This window comes from Plecotus auritus, assembly GCF_963455305.1.
Source record: "Plecotus auritus genome assembly, chromosome: 8".
NCBI lineage: Eukaryota > Metazoa > Chordata > Mammalia > Chiroptera > Vespertilionidae > Plecotus > Plecotus auritus.
Window position 1 is genome coordinate 44,799,018 of NC_137782.1, and position 20,527 is coordinate 44,819,544.

At 40.4% G+C, this 20,527-nt stretch overlaps 1 protein-coding gene across 1 annotated transcript in view; it reads right to left on the reverse strand.

The window, feature by feature from the left end:
* The window catches only part of ZNF407 (zinc finger protein 407), a 403,634-nt gene that overhangs the window by 93,514 nt on the left and 289,593 nt on the right, over window positions 1–20,527 (reverse strand). The window contains exon 8 of the mRNA XM_080683401.1: window positions 19,498–19,676. Coding sequence (XP_080539527.1) covers window positions 19,498–19,676 — 179 coding nt within the window. The remainder of the gene's footprint in view (window positions 1–19,497; window positions 19,677–20,527) is intronic.

Consider the following 20,527-nt stretch of genomic DNA (forward strand, 5'->3'; position numbering starts at 1 on the left):
CAATTAATTGTTTACAATAGTCCTAATTGGACTTCTGATGTCAAGTTATTACTGAGCTACTGAATATCATTATACATTTAAAAATCTACCTGTTATCTTATACTTTGTATTTAAATAGAAAATATCATAGTGATTATCTGTCAATCTAGAAAGTCTTAACTAAAATAACAAAAGATCAATTTTCTTGTATTTCAATTCTAATTTTTCAATATATTCATTCTCAAGAGTCCGGCTTACAGAATAAAATATAAGAGAAATGCGGAGTGTGACAGTCTAAGGATGCTTAAGTATGCCTGTTTAGAGAAATGTCTAGGTATTACAAACAACAGAAACTATGTCCTAAAATAATAAACAGATGATGTGATCAAAAGTGCATGTTTAGAATTTAAGGGACTTCTTGACCTACCTTCTGGATCAAAGGCATCCCTGCACTAGCTTGTATTAAACCTTGGGTCTCGTCTTATCCTGCAATGTCAACTCTGTCTCCATGCTCTAAATGATTATTTTCTTTCCTCGAGCTTTTATAACCTCACCAAGGACAGGGAGCTGGCTGTCTTTCTTCCGTGGGGTGACTACTACCTAGCCCTATTTTGCTTGGTGCACACACAGGCAAGTTCCTTTGTGAACTGAACATTTGCTAGAGGTCATTCAGACCATAATTTCAGGTCCCAGCCACTATCCTGATGGTCCTTCCTAGGAAATTGGACCCAGTGGGAACGTTTTCTCCCTCTGCTTAGTCTATGGGTCAGCATTTTCCTTCCCTTGTAGTTCTTAATTCCCTTAAGTGGCAATTATTTAAGACACAGTTAGAGAAGGTGCAATCTACATTCATCCAATAAAACCTAAATATTAAAAAGGACAGAAAAATCCAGCATGATTACTAAGGATAAATGAGACAGCATTTAGCATTTGAAAGGTACCAATGAAGTGGTACATGAGTAAATGGATACAATTTTTAAAAAATGACTGGAGGTTAAAAAAATTAAGAAGAACTAAAAGGGCATGTTATGTGTCAAAGAGACAGAGCGTCTTAATTATAAAAGGTTAATATCACAGTCACAGTCAAGAAATAGGTGGAAAAATCACTGTAATAAATACTACCTGGAAATCCACCCAAAGGTAGAAAATAGAGAAAATCTAAATTTTAGAATTGTAATGAATATATGATAAAAATTAGTTAGATTAGTACTATGGTCCAAAATACACACTCTTAATAGATATAAACTATTACTGCTAAAAGCATTATGCCTAGAAATGAAATCACCATGTCTGTGAAAAGACATATTATAAGAATTATGATCACTGCATGGACATAATAAATAAATGAATTCTAAGGTTAAAGGTTCTCAAAGAACCAAAAAAGGAAGGTAAGAATTCTGAATTTTATATGGCCCATTCCATAAATAAATGGCAAAATTACTGGAAAGGGTAAAAGATAGGGAATGAATTAAAATGGCAACCCAAGTCATGAAACACACTGCAGATATTCTGATAAGAGTGTTATGCATATAATAATATAGCATGTGAACTATGGGTATTTGCAACAGAGTACTTCCAGGTCTAGCAAGTATCATCTTTATTAAATACTAGAGGCCCGTTGCACGATATTCGTGAAAGAATAGGCCTTCCTTCCCCTGGCTTTACTCCCAGCCGCCCGGGAGCCGGCAAGTCCCCGCTCCCTGGCTGTCCGTAGCCAGCAAGTCCCTGGTCCCAGGCCGCCTGGGAACCGGCAAGTCCCCACTCCCGGGCCGCCCAGGAGCCGGCAAGTCCCCGCTCCCTGGCTGCCCGGGAGCCAGCACCTCCTTGCTCCCGGGCCTCCTGGAGCCGAAAGTCCTCACTTCTGTCTGAAGTACCACTACAGTAGCTCCCTCCACCGCCCCCCTTCCCCTCATAGCAGGCTTAACTCCGCTCCGCTCCACGCCTGCATATGCAAATTAACCTCCATCTTTGTTGGGTTAATTTGCATACTCACTCTGATTGGCTGTGGGCGTAGCGGAGTGATGGTTAATTTGCAAGTATCTCTTTTATTAGGTAAGACTAGAGGCTCGGTGCACGAAATTCGTGCACGGGGAGGGGGTCCCCGCAACCCAGCCTGCACCCTTTCCAATCCGGGACACCTCGGGGGATGTCCAACTGTCCTGGGGATTGGGCCTAAACCGGCAGTCTGACATCCCTCTCACAATCCAGGACCACTGAATCCTAACTGCTCACCTGCCTGCCTGCCTGATCAACCCTAACTGCCCCTCTGCTGGCCTGATTGCTCCTAACTGCCCCCCCCCCCGCCAGCCTGATAACCCCTAACTGCCTTTGCCTGCCAGCCTGATCGCCCCTAACTGCCCCACCCCCCCTGCTGCCGGCCTGGTTGCCCCTTACAGCACTCCCTGCCGGCTGGGTCGCCCCATGCAGCCTGCTGCTCGGTCGTTTGGTCACCCCTCACTAAACCCCCTGCCGGCCTGGTTGCCCCATGCAGCCTGCCACTCAACCGTTTGGTCACCCCTCACTAACCACCCCCGCTGGCCTGGTCGCCCTAGGCAGCCTGCTGCTCAGTCACTTGGTTGCCCCACATAACCTGCTGTTCAGTCGTTTGGTCACCCCTCACTAAACCCCCTGCCGGCCTAGTCGCCCCATGCAGCCTCTTCGGTAGTCCGTTCGGTTGGGATGGTCACTTAGGCTTTTATATATATAGATAACACCTTTTCCGTGTCTATATTTAAGAGCAGGTAAATATCTATGAAATTTTAAGGATTGACTATAAAATCCAGTTATATTCTTAAGTTTTTAAAACTGAATATTCACAAATTGGCCTTCAATTTAACTGACCATCTATCTGGTATATCAAAAAGTAGCATTTTGCCAAGAAAATCCAACATATGATGTCTATAAACATGGTAGCACATCTAAACTTCTGGTTTTACAATGAATTTTCATACAGACAAGAGAATCCATTCTATTAGGGACCAACTGCTTTTAAGGTTTTGCTCCCACAATCAGGAAAGGCCCAATCTCTATAATCAATCCCTTTTTCTAGAGCATTCCTAATGCTCTGCTTCTGTGATTGAACCCTGATTTTTGCAGTGACATTTAACCCAAGCATCACATATGAAACAGTGTTATCCAACATGAAATAGCAGCATGGTGCTGGTTCCACGGACACCAGGGGTGGGCATTTACTAGCCTGGTGAGTTTGGTCAGTTACCTTACTTCACTTTCTCAACCTCACCATCACCTTGGGAGTCATAGTAGCCCAGTTTTGCTCTGGAAATTAAATGAGATTATACTCTTAAAAATAGGCTAATAATTTGAGAAATAGTGTGTGTTCTTATGAAATAAATATTATCAAATATAATGGTTAATTCTTTAGAATACAATGGCATTAATTCAATGCTACTTTCTAGGTCTTTTCTAAATTCTATAGAGTAGAAAAAATTGTTGTGAAAGACGCCGATTAAGATGAAATCAACTAGAAAAGTATTATTAAAGCATATAGACCTTTTTATAGTTCTTAAACTCACTATTTCCCTTTTTCCTGGGGCCTTTTTGGTGCTGGGCTGCCTGGACTGTTCTCTCCACCTTGACTCTAAGCCGCTGTCTGGGCTGAGCAATAAGGTGAAGAGTCTTCATCTTGCCTTCAGAGATAACTTCCCTAGAAGGGGTCCCACAGTATCTTCAACTTTTTCTTTATGGACCTTAGGTGGCAATTGGGCATTCATTTGTGTAGTTGGTTAATTAACATCCATTCTCCAATAAATGATAAACTCCTTTATGGCAGGACCATGCCTGCACTGCTCTCTGTATGGGGGTACGCAGTTGAGTGAGGAGGGACATATCATGGGTTGGAGAAAGCCCAAGATGTATTTGCTGACAATTCAGTAGATCTCAGACAAGAATCATTACAAATTCTCAAAGTTAATTTGTAATCATGTCAGGTCTTTTAAAATGTGCTCTGCAACATACTAAGAAGTAGAATATAAATCTCATAAACTCAATGAAGTTTATTAAACCTTACCCACTAAAAATGTTAAAAACTACTGATTTAACTTTTCAGTGATATGATTCAGAAGTCGTCACCAGACACAGTGAAAATGATTTTCATGAATAATTTGAAACTATAAAGAACAGTTGGAATACTACTGTATTTCTGAGAGTGTTGGTGCCTTGCTGATCTGATTCTACAGGGTGAAAAATGTAACTGGGACCATCACATCACAATCTTCTAGAACACTATGGTTTGGGGTTTAAAACAGAATTCATATCAGAGACTAGGGTCCTATGTATGGCTGCCTTAGCAGCAGGAGCAAGCCACACACTTGAGGAAATCTTCCAGGTACTCTACTTGCTCAGGAGACAGAAGCAGTGGTGGGGAGGAGTGTCCTGTCCCTCACTGTGTAGAAGCTCAGGGCTCACTCAGAGGGGCACTGATCAGAGCAGGAACACACAACAATGATGTGTGACTGAATACAAACACACAGATGAAATGCTTAAATAAATTACCATCATACTTCAGGTCCAAGTCAAAGCTTTAGGCCAAGCACATTCAATTTTATTTGTGTTATGATAATAAACTACTGTTTCTTGCATGTTGTGTGAAGATGATTATACATATTAATGTGACAGGTAACTATCTTGACAACTTAATGCCTAGAAGATGAACACACACAAACTAATCCTGCCATAAATAATGAAAATATAAGGGTCTGGATTTCAAATGTAAAATTTTTTAAAAAAATTTGATATGTTCAAACTGAATATAAACATTCTTAAATAAATGTGTCCAACACATTTTCTTAGAGAAATTGGGTGAAAAAAGATAAGTCTTAGAACAGAGTTATATCTAAAAACAAAATTAATTCTTTGACTGGTTAAAGATTCCTGATCTAACAGCACAGATCACAAAAAAACTTTTTTTCTTTATATATAGTGGGAAAAGACCAGAAATATGGACAAAGATGACACCTTAAAATAACAGTCAAGTGAAAGAAAAAGAAACCTAAATTGTACTAAGCCACTTTTAAATTTTAAAGGGCTATCTCTGCTTTATGTCTCTTGGTCCTTTGGCATTTACTGCATGGTTTATGCAGTCCATCTTTTTAACTTGCTCCAAAGATAGTCCACTTATTGACCTGCTCAGTGCCACTTGTCTCCTCTGTGCACCTCTCCCAGTCCTCGTTCTCACAAAATCAAGTCCCCCAAGCTTGCCTTCCTGCACTTGAGATATATCATCTTCCTCTGCACTTGAATTGAGCACATCGTTCCATCCCTATAGCAAACACCGTCTCCAACATTCGTTCTATAGCAAGAGCACTTACAAGTCATTAAATCCCATTACAACTAAACGTGCACAAGAGGACCTACATCTGGCCCCTCTTCTGTGGAGTCCTTGATTAAGCCTGCAGCTCACTCTGTCTGAACATCAAGGTTAATCTAACAGAGCCTAGAAGTACCACAAGCTCAGAGTGTTGACTAAATGCTCTACAAAAAATGTCAATAAGGACATATATGTAACACCTTAATCAATAAAGAGATTATTAAAAAATGTCAATAGATTCAATAAATATTTATTAACATAAAGAATGTTAAAATATGATACTTACCACCTGACAATTGGGAAAGGTCATGAGATGAGTTCCTCTTAAAAAAACAGAAACTCAGGTGAAACCAACCACAGAACTACCAAACAGTAATCTAAAGTTTCAAGAAAACAACCTAGGCATTTTCATGTCTCTTTCATTTCATACTAACAACATTTTTAATCCAGAGAAAAGGGTATAAAAATGTGAATATGCCAGTTATGCCAACAGTCCAGGGTACCTATGTACATGTAAAATACAACTTGGAAGATCTACTCTTGTCACTCAAGAGCAGCACCTACTGGCATAATTAAAAAGAACCCAGAAGACATAGAGTAATTTCAGTTCAATATTTTATTAATTAAATACTTACAGATCACTTAATATATGCCAGGCACTATTGTAAGTACTTTACAAATATTAACTTATTTAATCACTCTAAGACATTTATCATTAAAAGAGATTAATTGGCATAAACCTTACTCCTAAATCTGTCCCTGGACAACATATGGAAAGAAACTGGTATTGTAATTCATTCTATCCTAGTGAACCAGACAACGAATGCAGAAGAAATCCTGAAAGGCAGTTCCCCCACAAAGAATTCTCTCCCAATAAAAAGAAAATTAAATTTTATATTCCATGCCATGTGCATCATTCATCTACATTAATTGCAAAGGAGTCTCGCCTTTTCCTTTATAAACAGGAAATCACTTATGCTCAGTTTCTATTTTAAGCATGCATTAAAATTATGATTTTTCATAAGACGAAAGAATGACTCTCTGCCAATCACGCTGACATGCTCCTCAACAAATGGCAGTAATAGCTTGACAAGGGTGAACTTGTCTGAGCAGAGCATTTTAGGAAGGATCTAGACCAGCCATCAAAAATGCTGTTTTACTCAGTCGGGGCCTCACTATGTTCTGCTGCAATAAAAGCTATTAGGTGATTTAAGTGATGACATTACTATGATGGATTTCATCTATTAAAAGAATGTATTTAAGTGGTTTTAATCTTACTTAGAAATAAAAAATGGAGAAAATAAGAAAGGGTAAGCATGTCTGTAAGCTAAAATATTTTGCTTCTTCATATTTTTTCTGCATAAATTAACTTTGTAAATTTACGCAATTGATTTATATATTTCAGATACTGATTAGCATGTATCATATAACATCTTTTTGGTCTATTGAATTTTAGAGTCTTAAGCCAATTAGTATAATTTCTGTATTAACTTCCCCATTTTCATTTTCCCCATCCCAATCAACTCACTTTCCTAATGACCCTTCACCAACAGACATACCTATTTAATATTTTCTAATATAGATACATACAAGATATATAAAAGATAAGGGCAATTGGGTTTTTATAAGTATTTATAATATTTAAAATTTTTAACTGTGGTAAATACAGGCAACATAAAATTTACCATTTTTCTTTTTAATCTTCACCTGTGAACATGCTTTTATTGATGTTAGAGAGAGAGGAAAGGAGAGGGAGGGAGAAAGAGAGAGAAAAACATCAATGTGAGAGAGAAACGTCCATCCGTATGTACCCCAACTGGGAATCCAACCCAAGACCTTTCGTTGCATGCTCCAGCCAACTGAATTATACCAGCCAGGGCACAATCTTAATTACTTTTAAGTGTACAATGCAGTACAGTTAAATATATTTACACTGTTGTGTAATTAATCTCCAGAATTTTTTTGTATTGCAAAAGTGAAACTATTCCAGTTAAATAACAACTCAAATATAAATATATATATAAACCCTATATAATAAAAGGCTAATATGCAAAATAGACCAAACAGTGGGACAAGTGAACACTAGTCACTATGACATGTACTGACCACCAGGGGTTGTGGGCGGAACATGGCGGGCATTGGCCACGGTGGGATGGTGGAGCAGGTGAGCTGGGTGTGCCAGACCAAGGCAGGGTGCGGGTCACTATCACTGGGGCGAGCCTCTGGTGGTTACTGAAAATTCTTTGCTCCTGTGCTCCATGGTCCCGCCTGGCACTTGCATCTGCTGCTGGCGCTGGCGCCGGCCCTGCTTGCATCTGCAGCTGGCGCTGGAGCCGCTGCTCACACCCGCTGCTGGCACCCAGTACTGGTCCCGATTGCTCGGCGCTGTCAGTGGGTGTGAGTGGCGGCTGCCAGCCCTGATCACCCCTGAGGGCTTCTCTACCTCCTCCTGTTCCTGAGGGGCGATCGGGGCAGCAGCCACTGCTTGCACACACTGACAGCGCTGGCCCCACTTGCACCTGCTGCTCGCTCTGGCCCCAATCGCTCTGCACCAACAGCAGGTGTGAGTGGGGCTGGTGCCATCAGGGCGTGGGAGCGGCAGCAACAGGAGTGGGGCTGCTGGCAGAGAGGACTGGGGGCTGTGGCAGGAGGGGCCGGGCAGGAGCACAGAGGATGGGCCGAGAACCACCCCTGTGCCCACTATAGCCTCACGACCCACAGTTCCTTTCAAATTCATGCACTGGGCCCCTAGTATAAATATAAGATGTACAGATATTTTGGAAAACAGTTTTCTTTAAAAGTTAAATATACACATATCATCCAGGAAGCTCATGTCCAGGTATTTACCCAAGAGAAATGAAACCTAACTTTCGCACAGAAACCTATATGTGAATGCTTACAACAATTCTACTCATAATTGCCAGAAAAAGTAAACAACCTAGATGTTGTAATTCATTGTGGTTTTGATTTGCATTTCTGACATGTGTGATGATGTTGAGCATCTTTTCATGTGTTTACTGGATATTTAGACATCTTCTTCAGAGAAATGGTTATTCAGATCCTTTGCCATTTTTAAATTAGGTTATTTGACTAGTTATTATTAAGTTATAAGTTTTATTTATATATTCTCTATACAATTCTCTCATCAGGTAGATTTATGGTTTATTTTTCCATTTTATAGGTTTTCCTTTCATCTTCTTAATGGTATTCTTTGAGGCATAAAAGTTTCTAATGTTACATAGTTCAATTTATCTAGTTTTTCTTTTATTGTCTGTACTTTTGGTTTCATGTCCAAGAAACCTCTGCTTAATCAAAGGTCAAAAACATTTGTTTATATTTTCTTCTAATGGTTTCATAATTTTAAGTTTTTACATCTAGGCCCAAGATAATTTGTTAGATAGACAGACTGGGAGTCAGACAGGTAAAACAATGTATATTCACGGGAACACAGGGTTACTGTGCCCATGTTGGTCTCCTGGTTCTGTATGTTGAGAAGGCACATAAGCAGGGGGCATGAAGCAATGAGCACACAGAGGGAATACATCTCTGTTTCTGAATTCCACTCTCCAAAAGAGGAACCAGCGCTCCTGGAAGAAGTGAGTATCAGGACAAGGGTGGGGAAATCACCAATGAGCCTGGAGCACGTGTGCTGCCCGAGAGCAAAGAGATGCTCCTGAAAGGACAGGGTGCATCAAAAGACACAGAAGCACATGGAAGAGCTCAGTATGGCAGAAATGGAGCAGTTTCAGCAAGAAACAAGTAACAGAGGGATAAACCAAGATGGTGGCATAGGTAAACACCTAAACTGCTGCCTCACACAACAATTTCAAAACTACAACTAAAAGACAAAACGGACATCATCCAGAACCACAGGAAGGCTGGCTGAGTGGAAATTCTACAACTAGAAGGAAAGAGAAAAGCACACTGAGACTCAGAGAAGCTGCAGAAGGCAGAGGTACCTAGGTGTGCACGTGGAGAGGGCGGGCAACTGAGTACGTGGCTGGTTGCTCTGAACTCCAGTTCTGGGCAAGACTCTGGGGACCCAGACTCATTCGGGGAGAACTGGACTGTCAGGAAAGAGAAAAGCACACGGAGACTCAGAGGAACTGCAGAAGGCACAGTACCAAGGCACATGAGCGCAGAGAGGGCTGGCAACTGAGTACACGGCTGGCTTTCTCAATTGGGAGGGAGACAAAAGCTCCTGACAGCTCTGAACTCCAGTTCCGGGAGAGACTCTGGGGACCCAGACTCATTTGGGGAGAAACTGGATTGTCTGGCAGCGGGCAAAACTCGAGGGTGGCTTTCTCTCAGAGGTGCTTGCAGCGATTACCGTGGGACACTGAGACCCAGGGGCCTCTTAGGGCAGGGCTGATGGGAAGCCAAGGCTGTCTGCTCCGCCTGAGACCCCGCCCCATCCAAGCTGAGCACAGAGGCTTTTGCAAGTCTTGTCTCATAAGAGTGTCTCCAGCACAGAAGTTCTCCCGGCGTAGACACAGCTGATCCTCATAGCCAATTGGCCTGGAGGTTAATTCCTCCCAGTGATACCAACAACAATCAAGGCTTAACTACAAGAAGACTGTGCACACAGCCCACAAAGGGGTGCAACTAGAGTGTCCACCTCAGGTAACTGGGGAGGCTGAGCCACTGGGCCCTATTGGACACCTACCACACAAAGCCACACTATCAACTCAGGGAAGCAGCCAAAATGTGGAGACAAAGAAACAGATCACAAATGAAAGAAATGGAGGAAAGCAAACGACTGGATATAGAGTTCAAAACCACGGTTATAAAGTTTTTCAATAATTTTCTAGAAAAGGCTGATAAATTTAGCGAGAACCTCAAGGATATGAAAAGGACCAACTAGAAATTAAGCATACACTGACTGAAATAAAAAATATTATACAGAGATCTAACAGCAGACTAGAGGATCGCAAGAATCAAGTCAAAGATTTGAAATACAAAGAAGCAAAAAACACTCAACCGGAAGAGCAAAAAGAAAAAAGAATCCAAAAATATGAAGAGTGTAAGGAGCCTCTGGGACAACTTCAAGCATACCAATATCCGAATTATGGGGGTACCAGAAGAAGAGAGAGAGCAAGATACTGAAAACCTATTTGAAGAAATAATGACCGAAAACTTCCCCCACCTGGTGAAAGAAATAGACTTACAAGTCCAGGAAGCGCAGAGAACCCCAAACAAAAGGTCAGATAAAGAGCTTCACAAATAAGAAAAAGCTAAAGGAGTTCATCACCACAAAACCAGTATTATATGAAATGCTGAAAGGTATTCTTTAAGAAGAGGAAGAAGAAGAAAAAGGTAAAGATAAAAATTATGAACAACAAATACATATCTATTAACAAGTGAATCTAAAAATCAAGTGAATAAAAAATCTGATGAACAGAATAAACTGGTGAATATAATAGAATCAAGGCCATAGAAAGGGAGTGGACTGACAATTCTTGGGGGGAAAGGGGTGTCGGGGGTGCGGGAAGAGACTGGACAAAAATCGTACACCTATGGATGAGGACAGTGGCGGGGGGGGGGGGGCGGTAAGGACAGAGGGTGGGGTGGGTACCGGGTGGAGGGGAGCTATGGGGAGAAAAAAGAGGGACAATTGTAATAATCTGAACAATATTTATTTAAGAAAAAAAGAAACAAGTAAATGAAACTAGACCACCAACTTACACCATACAAAAAATAAACTCAAAATGTATATAGGACTTAGACATAAGAAGGGAAACCATAAAAATCTTAGAAGGATTCATAGGCACCAAAATATCAGACATATTTTGTAGCAATATCGTTACCAACACAGCTCGGACAATGTCATAGGACAGTGGTCGGCAAACTCATTAGTTAACAGAGCCAAATACCAACAGTACAATGATTGAAATTTCTTTTGAGAGCCAAATTTTTTAAACTTAAACTATATAGGTAGGTACATTGTTATTAACTTAATTATGGTACTCCTAAGCTGGACTTTGCTAAAAACATGGTATTTTGTGGAAGAGCCACACTCAAGGGGCCAAAAAGCCGCATGTGGCTCGCAAGCCGTGGTTTGCCGAGCACTGTGGTAGGACAACGGAAACTAAGAAGAAAATAAACAAATGGGACTACATCAAAATAAAAAGCTTCTGCACAGAAAAACCATTAACAAAACAATAAGCGAGGCTACTGCATGGGAGAACATATTTGCCAATGTTATATCTGATAAGAGTTTAATCTCCAAAATTTATAGGGAATTCACACAACTTAACAAAAGGAAGATAAACAATCTAATCAAAAAATGGGCCAAGGACCTAAATAGACACTTTTCGAAAGAGGACACACAGAAGGCCAAGAGACATATGAAAACATGCTCAAAGTCACTAATCATCCAAGAGATGCAAATCAAAATGACAATGAGGTATCATCTCACACCTGTCAGAATGGCAATCATCAACAAATCAACAAAGGACAAGTGCTGGCGAGGATACTGAGAAAAAGGAGCCCTTGTGCACTGCTGGTGGGAATGCAGACTGGTATAGCCACTGTGGAAAACAGTATCGAGTTTCCTCAAAAAATTAAAAATGCAACTCGCATTTGACCCAGTAATCCCACTTCTAGGAATATATCCCAAGAAACTAGAAACACCAATCAGAAAAGATATATGCACACCTCCCACCCCCCACCCCCTATGTTCATAGCAGCACAATTTACAATAGCTAAGATTTGGAAACAGCCTAAGTGCCCATCAGCAGATGAGTAGATTAAAAAACTGTTGTACAACTACACAATGTATTATGCTGTTGTAAAAAAGAAGGAACTCTTACCATTCGCAACAGCATGGATGGACCTGGAGAGCATTATGCTAAGCGAAATAAGTCAGTCGGAGAAAGATAAATATCACATGATCTTATTCATTTGTGGGATATAATGAAAAACATAAACTGATGAACAAAAATAGATCCAGAGACATAGAAGTATCGAACAGACTGTCCAACCTCAGAGGGAAGGCATGGGGGATGGGGGTAAGAGATCAACCAAAGAACTTGTATGCATGCATATGTGCATAACCAATGAACACAGACAGTAGGGGATGAGGGCATATGCTGGGGGGTGGGAATGGCTGGGAGAGGTCAATGGGGGGAAAAAGAGACATATATAATTCTTTAAACAATACAGACTTTAAATTAAAAAAAAAAAAACTGGGAGAGAAGGGACAGGTGTTCCTTAAAGAATTCCAGTTAAATGTAGAAGGAATGAGGAAAAGGGAAAATCACTAGGTCTCCGCATGTCTTGTTGTAGGCAGAATTCACTGATAAATGTAAAAAATCAGTGGACAAATGCTTGAGGAGATGTGCATAATCTGAAATTATCTCTCCCATATTGTGCATTAATTATACCGGGGACAACAATAAATCTCTTGTAGAGAAACAGAGAGACACCACGTACTAGACCATCCAGGTTATGTTGTCTGTCATGATGAACCCCTGATATTCTACACAGCTATTCTGTGGAATTCTAAAAAAAAAAAAAAAAAATCTTGAGTAATCAGGAGTAAACATCAGACTAATGCAAAATAAGTGACAGTGTGCGAATAACTGATACATATTCTTTAAAAGTCTCAAGGACATGAAAGATAATGAATGAAAGATTAAAAACTGCCATGGACTGGAGAAGACTGAGCAGACACAAGTAGTTAAGGATGAGTTGGTGCCTGAGCTGAGCTCTGGAGAAGGAAACAACAAAAGGGGAATCTGGGAGACCTGGATAAAGTGCCAACCTATCCGTGAGGTCCACATTTGGCGGAGTAAAAAGAATGTATGGAACTGTCTGTACTATTTTTTCAACTTTTCTGTATGTTTTAAATTATTTCAAAATAAAAAGTAATATCAGACAACTTGCTAAATGCCAATTCTGTTCACTGAAAATAGAAATAATGAAACTGCAAGTGAATCATAAGGTGCATTTTCACGTCTTCTAAACTAAACTTCAGAGCTAATTACACAGTACACTCAAACTTCCCTTGTAATTTACAGTCCAGTTGTGCTGCTCTCCGCTGATGGCGCCATCAGCTGCAGGCCTTGTCAGCACCTGCCTGCTCCCCTCACATGAAACTGCATTTTAGTCGGAGTCGAGGTATGTCTGTGAGGGGGTATAAAGGTTTTAATATATAAATTATATTGAACTAAACAGTTGGTAAATGGTCTATAAAAATAAAGCCACATCAATCACCTGATACAATCACACTGCCCCCACTATAACTTCCAGGATCAATTTTTTCCCCTTAAAATTTTGATAAATGAAGTTGTCAGGGGGGATAAGATCACAATTTTGCTTCCTTTATAAAAAATATGTATTTTAACATTCAGAATTCAGCTCATAAATGCTACAAACGTCAATCCAGATAAATCGCAGTTTTGCCTGCTGATGAGGTGATCACACTGCAAATGCCTGTGTAACCTGCGGCAGCCAGGAGAGAGCCTGAGCAAGTTCCCCAGCGGCTCTGGATTCTACAGGCTTGTTACACTCAGTGAGGCCTCCCAACATAAAAAGAGGGTAGAGGTTTTATTCTGGAGAAACTTAAACAGTACTTTATAACGTTTCTGTAAGATCAGATAGCAAGGGGAGGAGCCTGAAAGCTCTCAGGGCCCAAAATCATCCATGATAAATGGAATAGATTTACATGAATTTCCGATATCTTTAGCCAATTTTATTAGGTGTTACTAACAAAAGCTGTATTTTAATTGTGTGCTCTGACTTTATGTTAAATGTTGTGAATGACATTATGGATTTCACAGAATATTAAAATATACACTAGGAAGGACATTATTTCAGAATTATATTCTTTTTTAAAAAATTAGTTTTAGAAATATATAGAAGGTAACATACAAAAACTAGAAATAATTCAAATAAATTAGGTGATAAGTTTCCGCTCTGAAAAAAGTTGTTTACAGCCATTTTTGCCCTAACTTTGGATATCTGTGCAGATTGTCATGCTAATACATGTATGACCACTAACACACACATATCCACAGTATGAGATTCATTACTCTTAAAGGCAAATTAAAATACATACAAATTCATTCCAATCCTTTCCTTCTATTTCCTACTATTAAAACAGCAATAACAAAGGCCACTAGCTTTTCTTGTAAAGAATGTCTCAATACAGATAATCTTTAAAGCTCTTTCACAGGCATTATTTCACTTGAACCTCATATTCAAAAGAAAGGCTAAACACAGTTATTCATTTTGCGGTTGAGAATGCGGCCACAGAATGGTTGAGTGACTTGCTTAAAGTCATATATCTCAACAGCAATAATCTCAGGACACTAAACCCCCTAGTTCACTGTCTGTCCATCCACTAGGCTCTGCACTAGCAGCAGTACAGCTGTGAAAACATTTGTCCTAGTGCTTTGTTCAATCATACTAGTATATGTCATGCTACTTCCTAGTACATGTTTACAGATTATCTGAAATCTTAAAACTCCATAATGTTAAGGCTTCCATGATAAGAATCTCATTAACTACAGGGGCTGTTTGCTCTCTTTTCTAAGCCCATGCATATGCAGGACTATGCAACTGGAAAACTCGCGGAGACAAACAGGCATGAACTTCAATGGGCCACAATGCAGTTATGCATCCCCCTCAGGCAAGGTAACCTCTTCAAGCTTTACTTTAAAAAATCATGAAATAATATCAGAATAGCTCCTAACAAAGACATGTTTGGCAGATTTAATGGCCTAGCAAAAAAGTTTGGCACAGACACAATTATTACCCTTTCTCTTTCATTCTTTGTAATTCAAAAGGCAAAACATGACTGTAAAATAAGAGTTCTTCAGTACCACACAATAACCACCTAAAACAGGACACCCTACATAGATACAAATAGGATAGCCGTTGGGGCCCTGGGAAGGCAGTAGCAGAGGGTGAGCCAAATAGACACGGGGTGGCAAATATTTCCTTACCCCTGCTCCACAGTGTCAAACAGATAAAGGTAGCTTTCAGACACAATAAAGTTAGAGAAAACATGTATTCATAGGCAGATGACATTTTAAAATATTTAAGAATGAATAATTAGCTCTAGCTAGTTTGGCTCAGTGAACAGAGCATCAGCCTGCGGACTGAAGGATCCTGGGTTCGATTCCAGGCACGGGCACATGCCCAGGTTGTGGGCCTAATCCCCAGTAGGGGGCGTGCAGGAGGCAGCCGATCAATGATTTTCTCTCATCATTGATGTTTCTTCCCTCTCCTTTCTTCTCTGAAATCAATAAAAATGTTTTGTTTTGTTTTTTTAAAAAATAATGTATAATTAGGTTTTAAAAAACCGATTTCAGTAATAATTCAACAAAAGACAGGTGGTGATGAATACAGAGGGTCTGCTAAACTTACCAGTAAACAGTGTTGTTAAACATCACCAATGAGATGATAGTCCTAGAGAGCAATTATATTACTGAAAAATCGGTTGATGATAATCTTGACATTGCTTACCCACTGACTACAAGGGATGTAAGATAGTTTTAAACTTAGGAACGCCAACAGGAGTGAGAGTGAGAAAGACTCGAAGAGAAAGCCAGTTACCAAAATACCCAATGAGCCTTGACATGCTGGACACAGAGGACAGAGCCTTACAGAGGAGACAGAAGATTTAGACAGGAGTTTGAAAGGAACAAAGATATGTAGCAGCAGTTAGAAAGATAGTAAATTAATCCATGGGTGGTGACTAAGGTTAAAGAATCCAATTATTGAATTGTTAATTATTTTAGGAAGTCTTTTGTTAGTGGGTAAGTATCAGAGACTAGAAAACAGGGGATCCAGTCTGAAGGTGAAAAAGAAAGTGGGGAGAGGCTGAAAATTATAGACTGCAAGTCTAACATCTATATTAGGAAGAAAATTTGAGATGATACTTATGGATGAGCTTAATGATACATCTGGGGAGGTACACATTAATAGGAGTGAGTCAGCACAGATTCACCAAAGGCTCTGTCAGAAAAAATTTCCTTCCTTTTTAGGTTGAAGTAATAATTGGTTTAGGTAAGGAAGAACCAATGAGAAACTGTCAGGATTTTCCAGGATTTTGGGACCTTTCCACAAAACGAATTTTATACAAAACGTCATGACATGTATCAGAGCATCCAACTAACAAAAGGGGATGAAAGTAACAGGGTTAAAAATAGAGGGCCTGGGAACTGGGAAGAAGACTACATCTCCAAGGTCTACGTATCAGAAGACTAATGATTTTAATTAATGATGGAGAAAATCATTTATTTTAGGAAATCTGAATATCCCACTGAACCAAGGCGGTGGTGAAGAGACAAAGGGTGCAGCTGCTTCATCCTAACTGTGAAATGAAGCAAATGGGCTCAGAGGTGGAAGATGAAATTTCATCTGCCTGAGTATGAAGTAAGACATTTGGAGAGAATTAAGGAATCAGTTAAGTACAGTTTAAATGGTTCAGAATTAGTTACCATTAGAAAGAAAAGGGATTTGGAGTTTAGATATAAGACTCAAACTTTTCCATTCTTATTCTCATAAGTGAGTAAGAGGAAAATGCCATGTAAGAGGGTTAAATGCAGTTAAATAATATGTTCTAAGGAATTAAAAAATTGCTATCTTAGATAATATGAAAATCCCAATTTGTGAAGAGAGTATTACAGATTCATCTGCTATAGCATTGTTCAGGTAATAATTTAAAGAATATGTTTAAATGATTAAGTCTTATTATATAAGAACTGATGAAAATCATATTAATTTAAATGTTTAAAAAAAAAACTATGACAGCAGAAAAATAAAAGAAATTTGGGGAAATACCATGTCTTCACTTAATGCTTAATTTCCTCTGAAAAGAGAACAAAATTTGATCATCACCTTTAGAAAAGATGTTAACCTTTACTACAGTTAAAGTAAAGGCTTCTCAGAGAAAAACCCTGAAATACTTCCATCAGCTTCAGTCCTGATTGGTGTCATACTCTCAGAAAGTGGCCAGGCCCCTGCTGAGTCTTCCAGGGGGACTCTGTCCACAAGCAGGGAGCTTACCATGCACCCCGCTCCCGCCCAGCAACAAACTTCTGAGCTGCCCAGGCACAACTCGAAGTCTGTCCTTTGGATTCTCAAGAAAACTTTCTTAGGCACAATGCTTAGAGCCGGAGGAAGGCTCGTTTCACACATCCTTAAACGTATTACAAATGATGTAGTTACAAGGCCGAAGACTCAGTCAATCTAAAAAATTTACCTTTTTACATTTTTCTCTTAACCAACGCAAAAGAGTTACTGAAGAGCAATATTTTGCCTCGCAGAAGAAGGAATACACAGTTGACACCCACATGTACCTATGGATTTTGTTTTGTGAAAATACTGAGGACTGCTACTATGACTTACACAGAAGAACATTCTTAACAGAATTATAAAAATATCAACAGAAAAGTTGATACACCCGAGCATCCCACACATACAAGGAAAGGAGGGTCATTTTCTCACTCTGCACAGTGTTCTCCCTTGGTGCAGGACGGCAAAGCGAACGTTTTCCCCAGGCAACTTCCCCCCTTTCTCTGGTGTCTCCTTCATTTAAAAGTTAGAGATACTTTACTTTAGGGGAATAATCCACTTTTCATGTCTAATTGGAGCCATGGATGAGAGAGATAGCACAGATCAGCTGCACCTTGAGAAGAGGCGCAGATAGGACTTGAAACAGCACTGCAGACAACCACAACCTGAGCTGGCTCTGCTTGGCCCTTTCAGACACAGCACTTCTAGAATCTGCTGTCAGGAGCTCATATTAATGCAGAACCCACAGGGACTGATGGCAGAAGATGCTTCAATTTCACTTCATCAGTGCAGTTCAAAACCTCCTCAGTATCATCACCAAAATGCAGACAACTAACCTCTTTTTCTTTTTCAAAACTATCCCTGGATACAACAGAGATTACTAAATCAAAAATTCTACCAGTACTTTAAAAAGTCAATCATGTGAGCATAAACAAAGACACTGGAAATAAGACATCAGCAGAAAACTACAATAACCTTATATGCAGACATTGTCCAATGTATATTCTTCTAATTCAAATTACCACCAAGTTCTGTTTCTTTTATTGTAGAGAGTATATGAGCAGTGTTTACATATTTGCAAACCAAGTGTTGCATTGTGGGTGGAATGTCCCATGTCTTTCAGACACTGCTGTCACATTCCCAGCATCGCCCACAGACAGGATCCCCAGTCATGCCGGGCATAGATGGTACTGTGCTGAGAGCCTCATAGCTTTACAGCCATTATACCTTCTTAAACTCACAATGATCCTTTAAACCAGCGGTTGCCAACCAGTGGTCCACGAACCACTGGTGTTCCGTGAGGTCTGAAAGGTTGGCAATCGCTGCTTTAAAGAGATACCACCACATGGATTTACACATGAGAAATCTCAGGTATGATGAGGTTAGCTTACCTGTGGTCACACGGCCAATAAGAAAGAAACAGACCTAAAAGCAGCTCTAACTGATCCCAAAGCCACTGCCTAAAACATCCCTGTACCCATGGATATGATATAAACACAGAAATTACTGAGATAGTTGCCCACACTCATACCCATCACTTTGTACTGCACAGTAAGATTCCACACTCAGGCATGCTGTTAATTAAACCATAAGCTGGTGCTGCATCTCAGATCCTTCCAGGGTACCTGATGTGATCCAACAAGGCTAGGAGAACAGAGCAGCCTCTGCCATCACCAACATGTCCTGGGCATCAGGGCCCTCCTAACTTCCTGGGAACGAGGCACCATCTCCCCCCAGCCACGCTGTTCCACTCTCTCCTTGGTCATATGCTCTTCCTTTCCAGGTATTCATTGGAAAACCATGGTCCAAAGTGACTGGGCATAACACTTTCAATCAAAAATAGCTTTTGAAAATAAATTTAAAATTTTATCAATTAGTCTAAATATGAAGCGCAAACAACTATAATTTCAGTTCAACTGTTTTGAATATTCGCTATTATTAACTTTGTTGTCCTGGGATAATTACTCTGTCATTTTTAGACTGTTTTATAGTTGAGTGGGATAAGACCGGAATGTCCTCTGTTATAAGTCTTGGAGCTGAGACTGTCACGAACTCTAAGACATTAAAGTAAATGACTGTAATGGACAAACTGCATCATAACTACTGTGATGAATAAAATGAAGTGCTCTTAAAAAACACACATATGAAAGACTTGCAGCTCTTACCTGCATGCAAGTAAGCCAGGTCAGGGTTCTCGATGTCAGGGTGCTGTTCCTTCAGGTGGTTCCGGAACTCCACAGGGACGTTTGTGCCGTAGTCACACTTGGGACAGTTGTACATCTTGACCCCCTCGTGTTTGCCAGTATGTAAAATGTGTTTGCGGATATTTTCAGCACAGTTTGACCTACCAAGGATGTAAGAAAGAAAAGGAAACGAATTATGGCCCAATCGATGACATCAGACCACAAACACTGGCATAAGCTAACACAAAGGCCTGTGATGTGTTGGGCACCTTTCTCACTACTGTACTAGTGCTACCTTGTACAAACACTCCTCTTCCGAGGCCCGTAGCTTTTGTCACCCTGGTGCTCATTTCTGAGTAGGTCTTTCACCTTCAAGATTCATTTCTATGCAGAACTGAAAGTACAAAGCGCCAGGTCCTTTCATTTTAACATCAAATTATTCTCGTACCCTGTGAGGGCAGTAAAGGCATTTCCTTCACCCTAAGAGCACACCCTTCATACTGAGGACCAACATGAGAGACCACACCGTCACACCTCCATGAATCCGCAGCTTCAAGGAAACAAAGCAGCTCTGGCTTTAAGTCCGGTTGCGTGAGTAGCTTCCAGAAAGGCTCAGAAAGAGTTTACAGCTAGGAGAGCAGCTAGAAACACCCCCAGCCCCCCATGTGGGCAACGCGTTAGGTACCACCGAGTTTCCTGCACTGTGCAGATTCTGACTGAAAATGACAACTCTGCACCCAACTGCCCTGAAGACAGGAGTCGGCTCCTCGCCCAGTGTTCCTGCAGATTCCAAGACCCAAGGCCTGACCTGACCAGAGATGGGGGACCTGCTGTGCAAAGCCCAGGTCCCACCTGCTCCTCCTCCCTCCCCATCTGCAAGAGGACTGCACACCCAGCCCCCTCTCAACACAGGCACTGCTGCTTTCTTTTGTCCTTGTCACTGTTAGATAAGTAACAAAAAGAGTCCCATACAAATTTAACCAGAAAAAAAACAACAAACAAAAAATCAGGC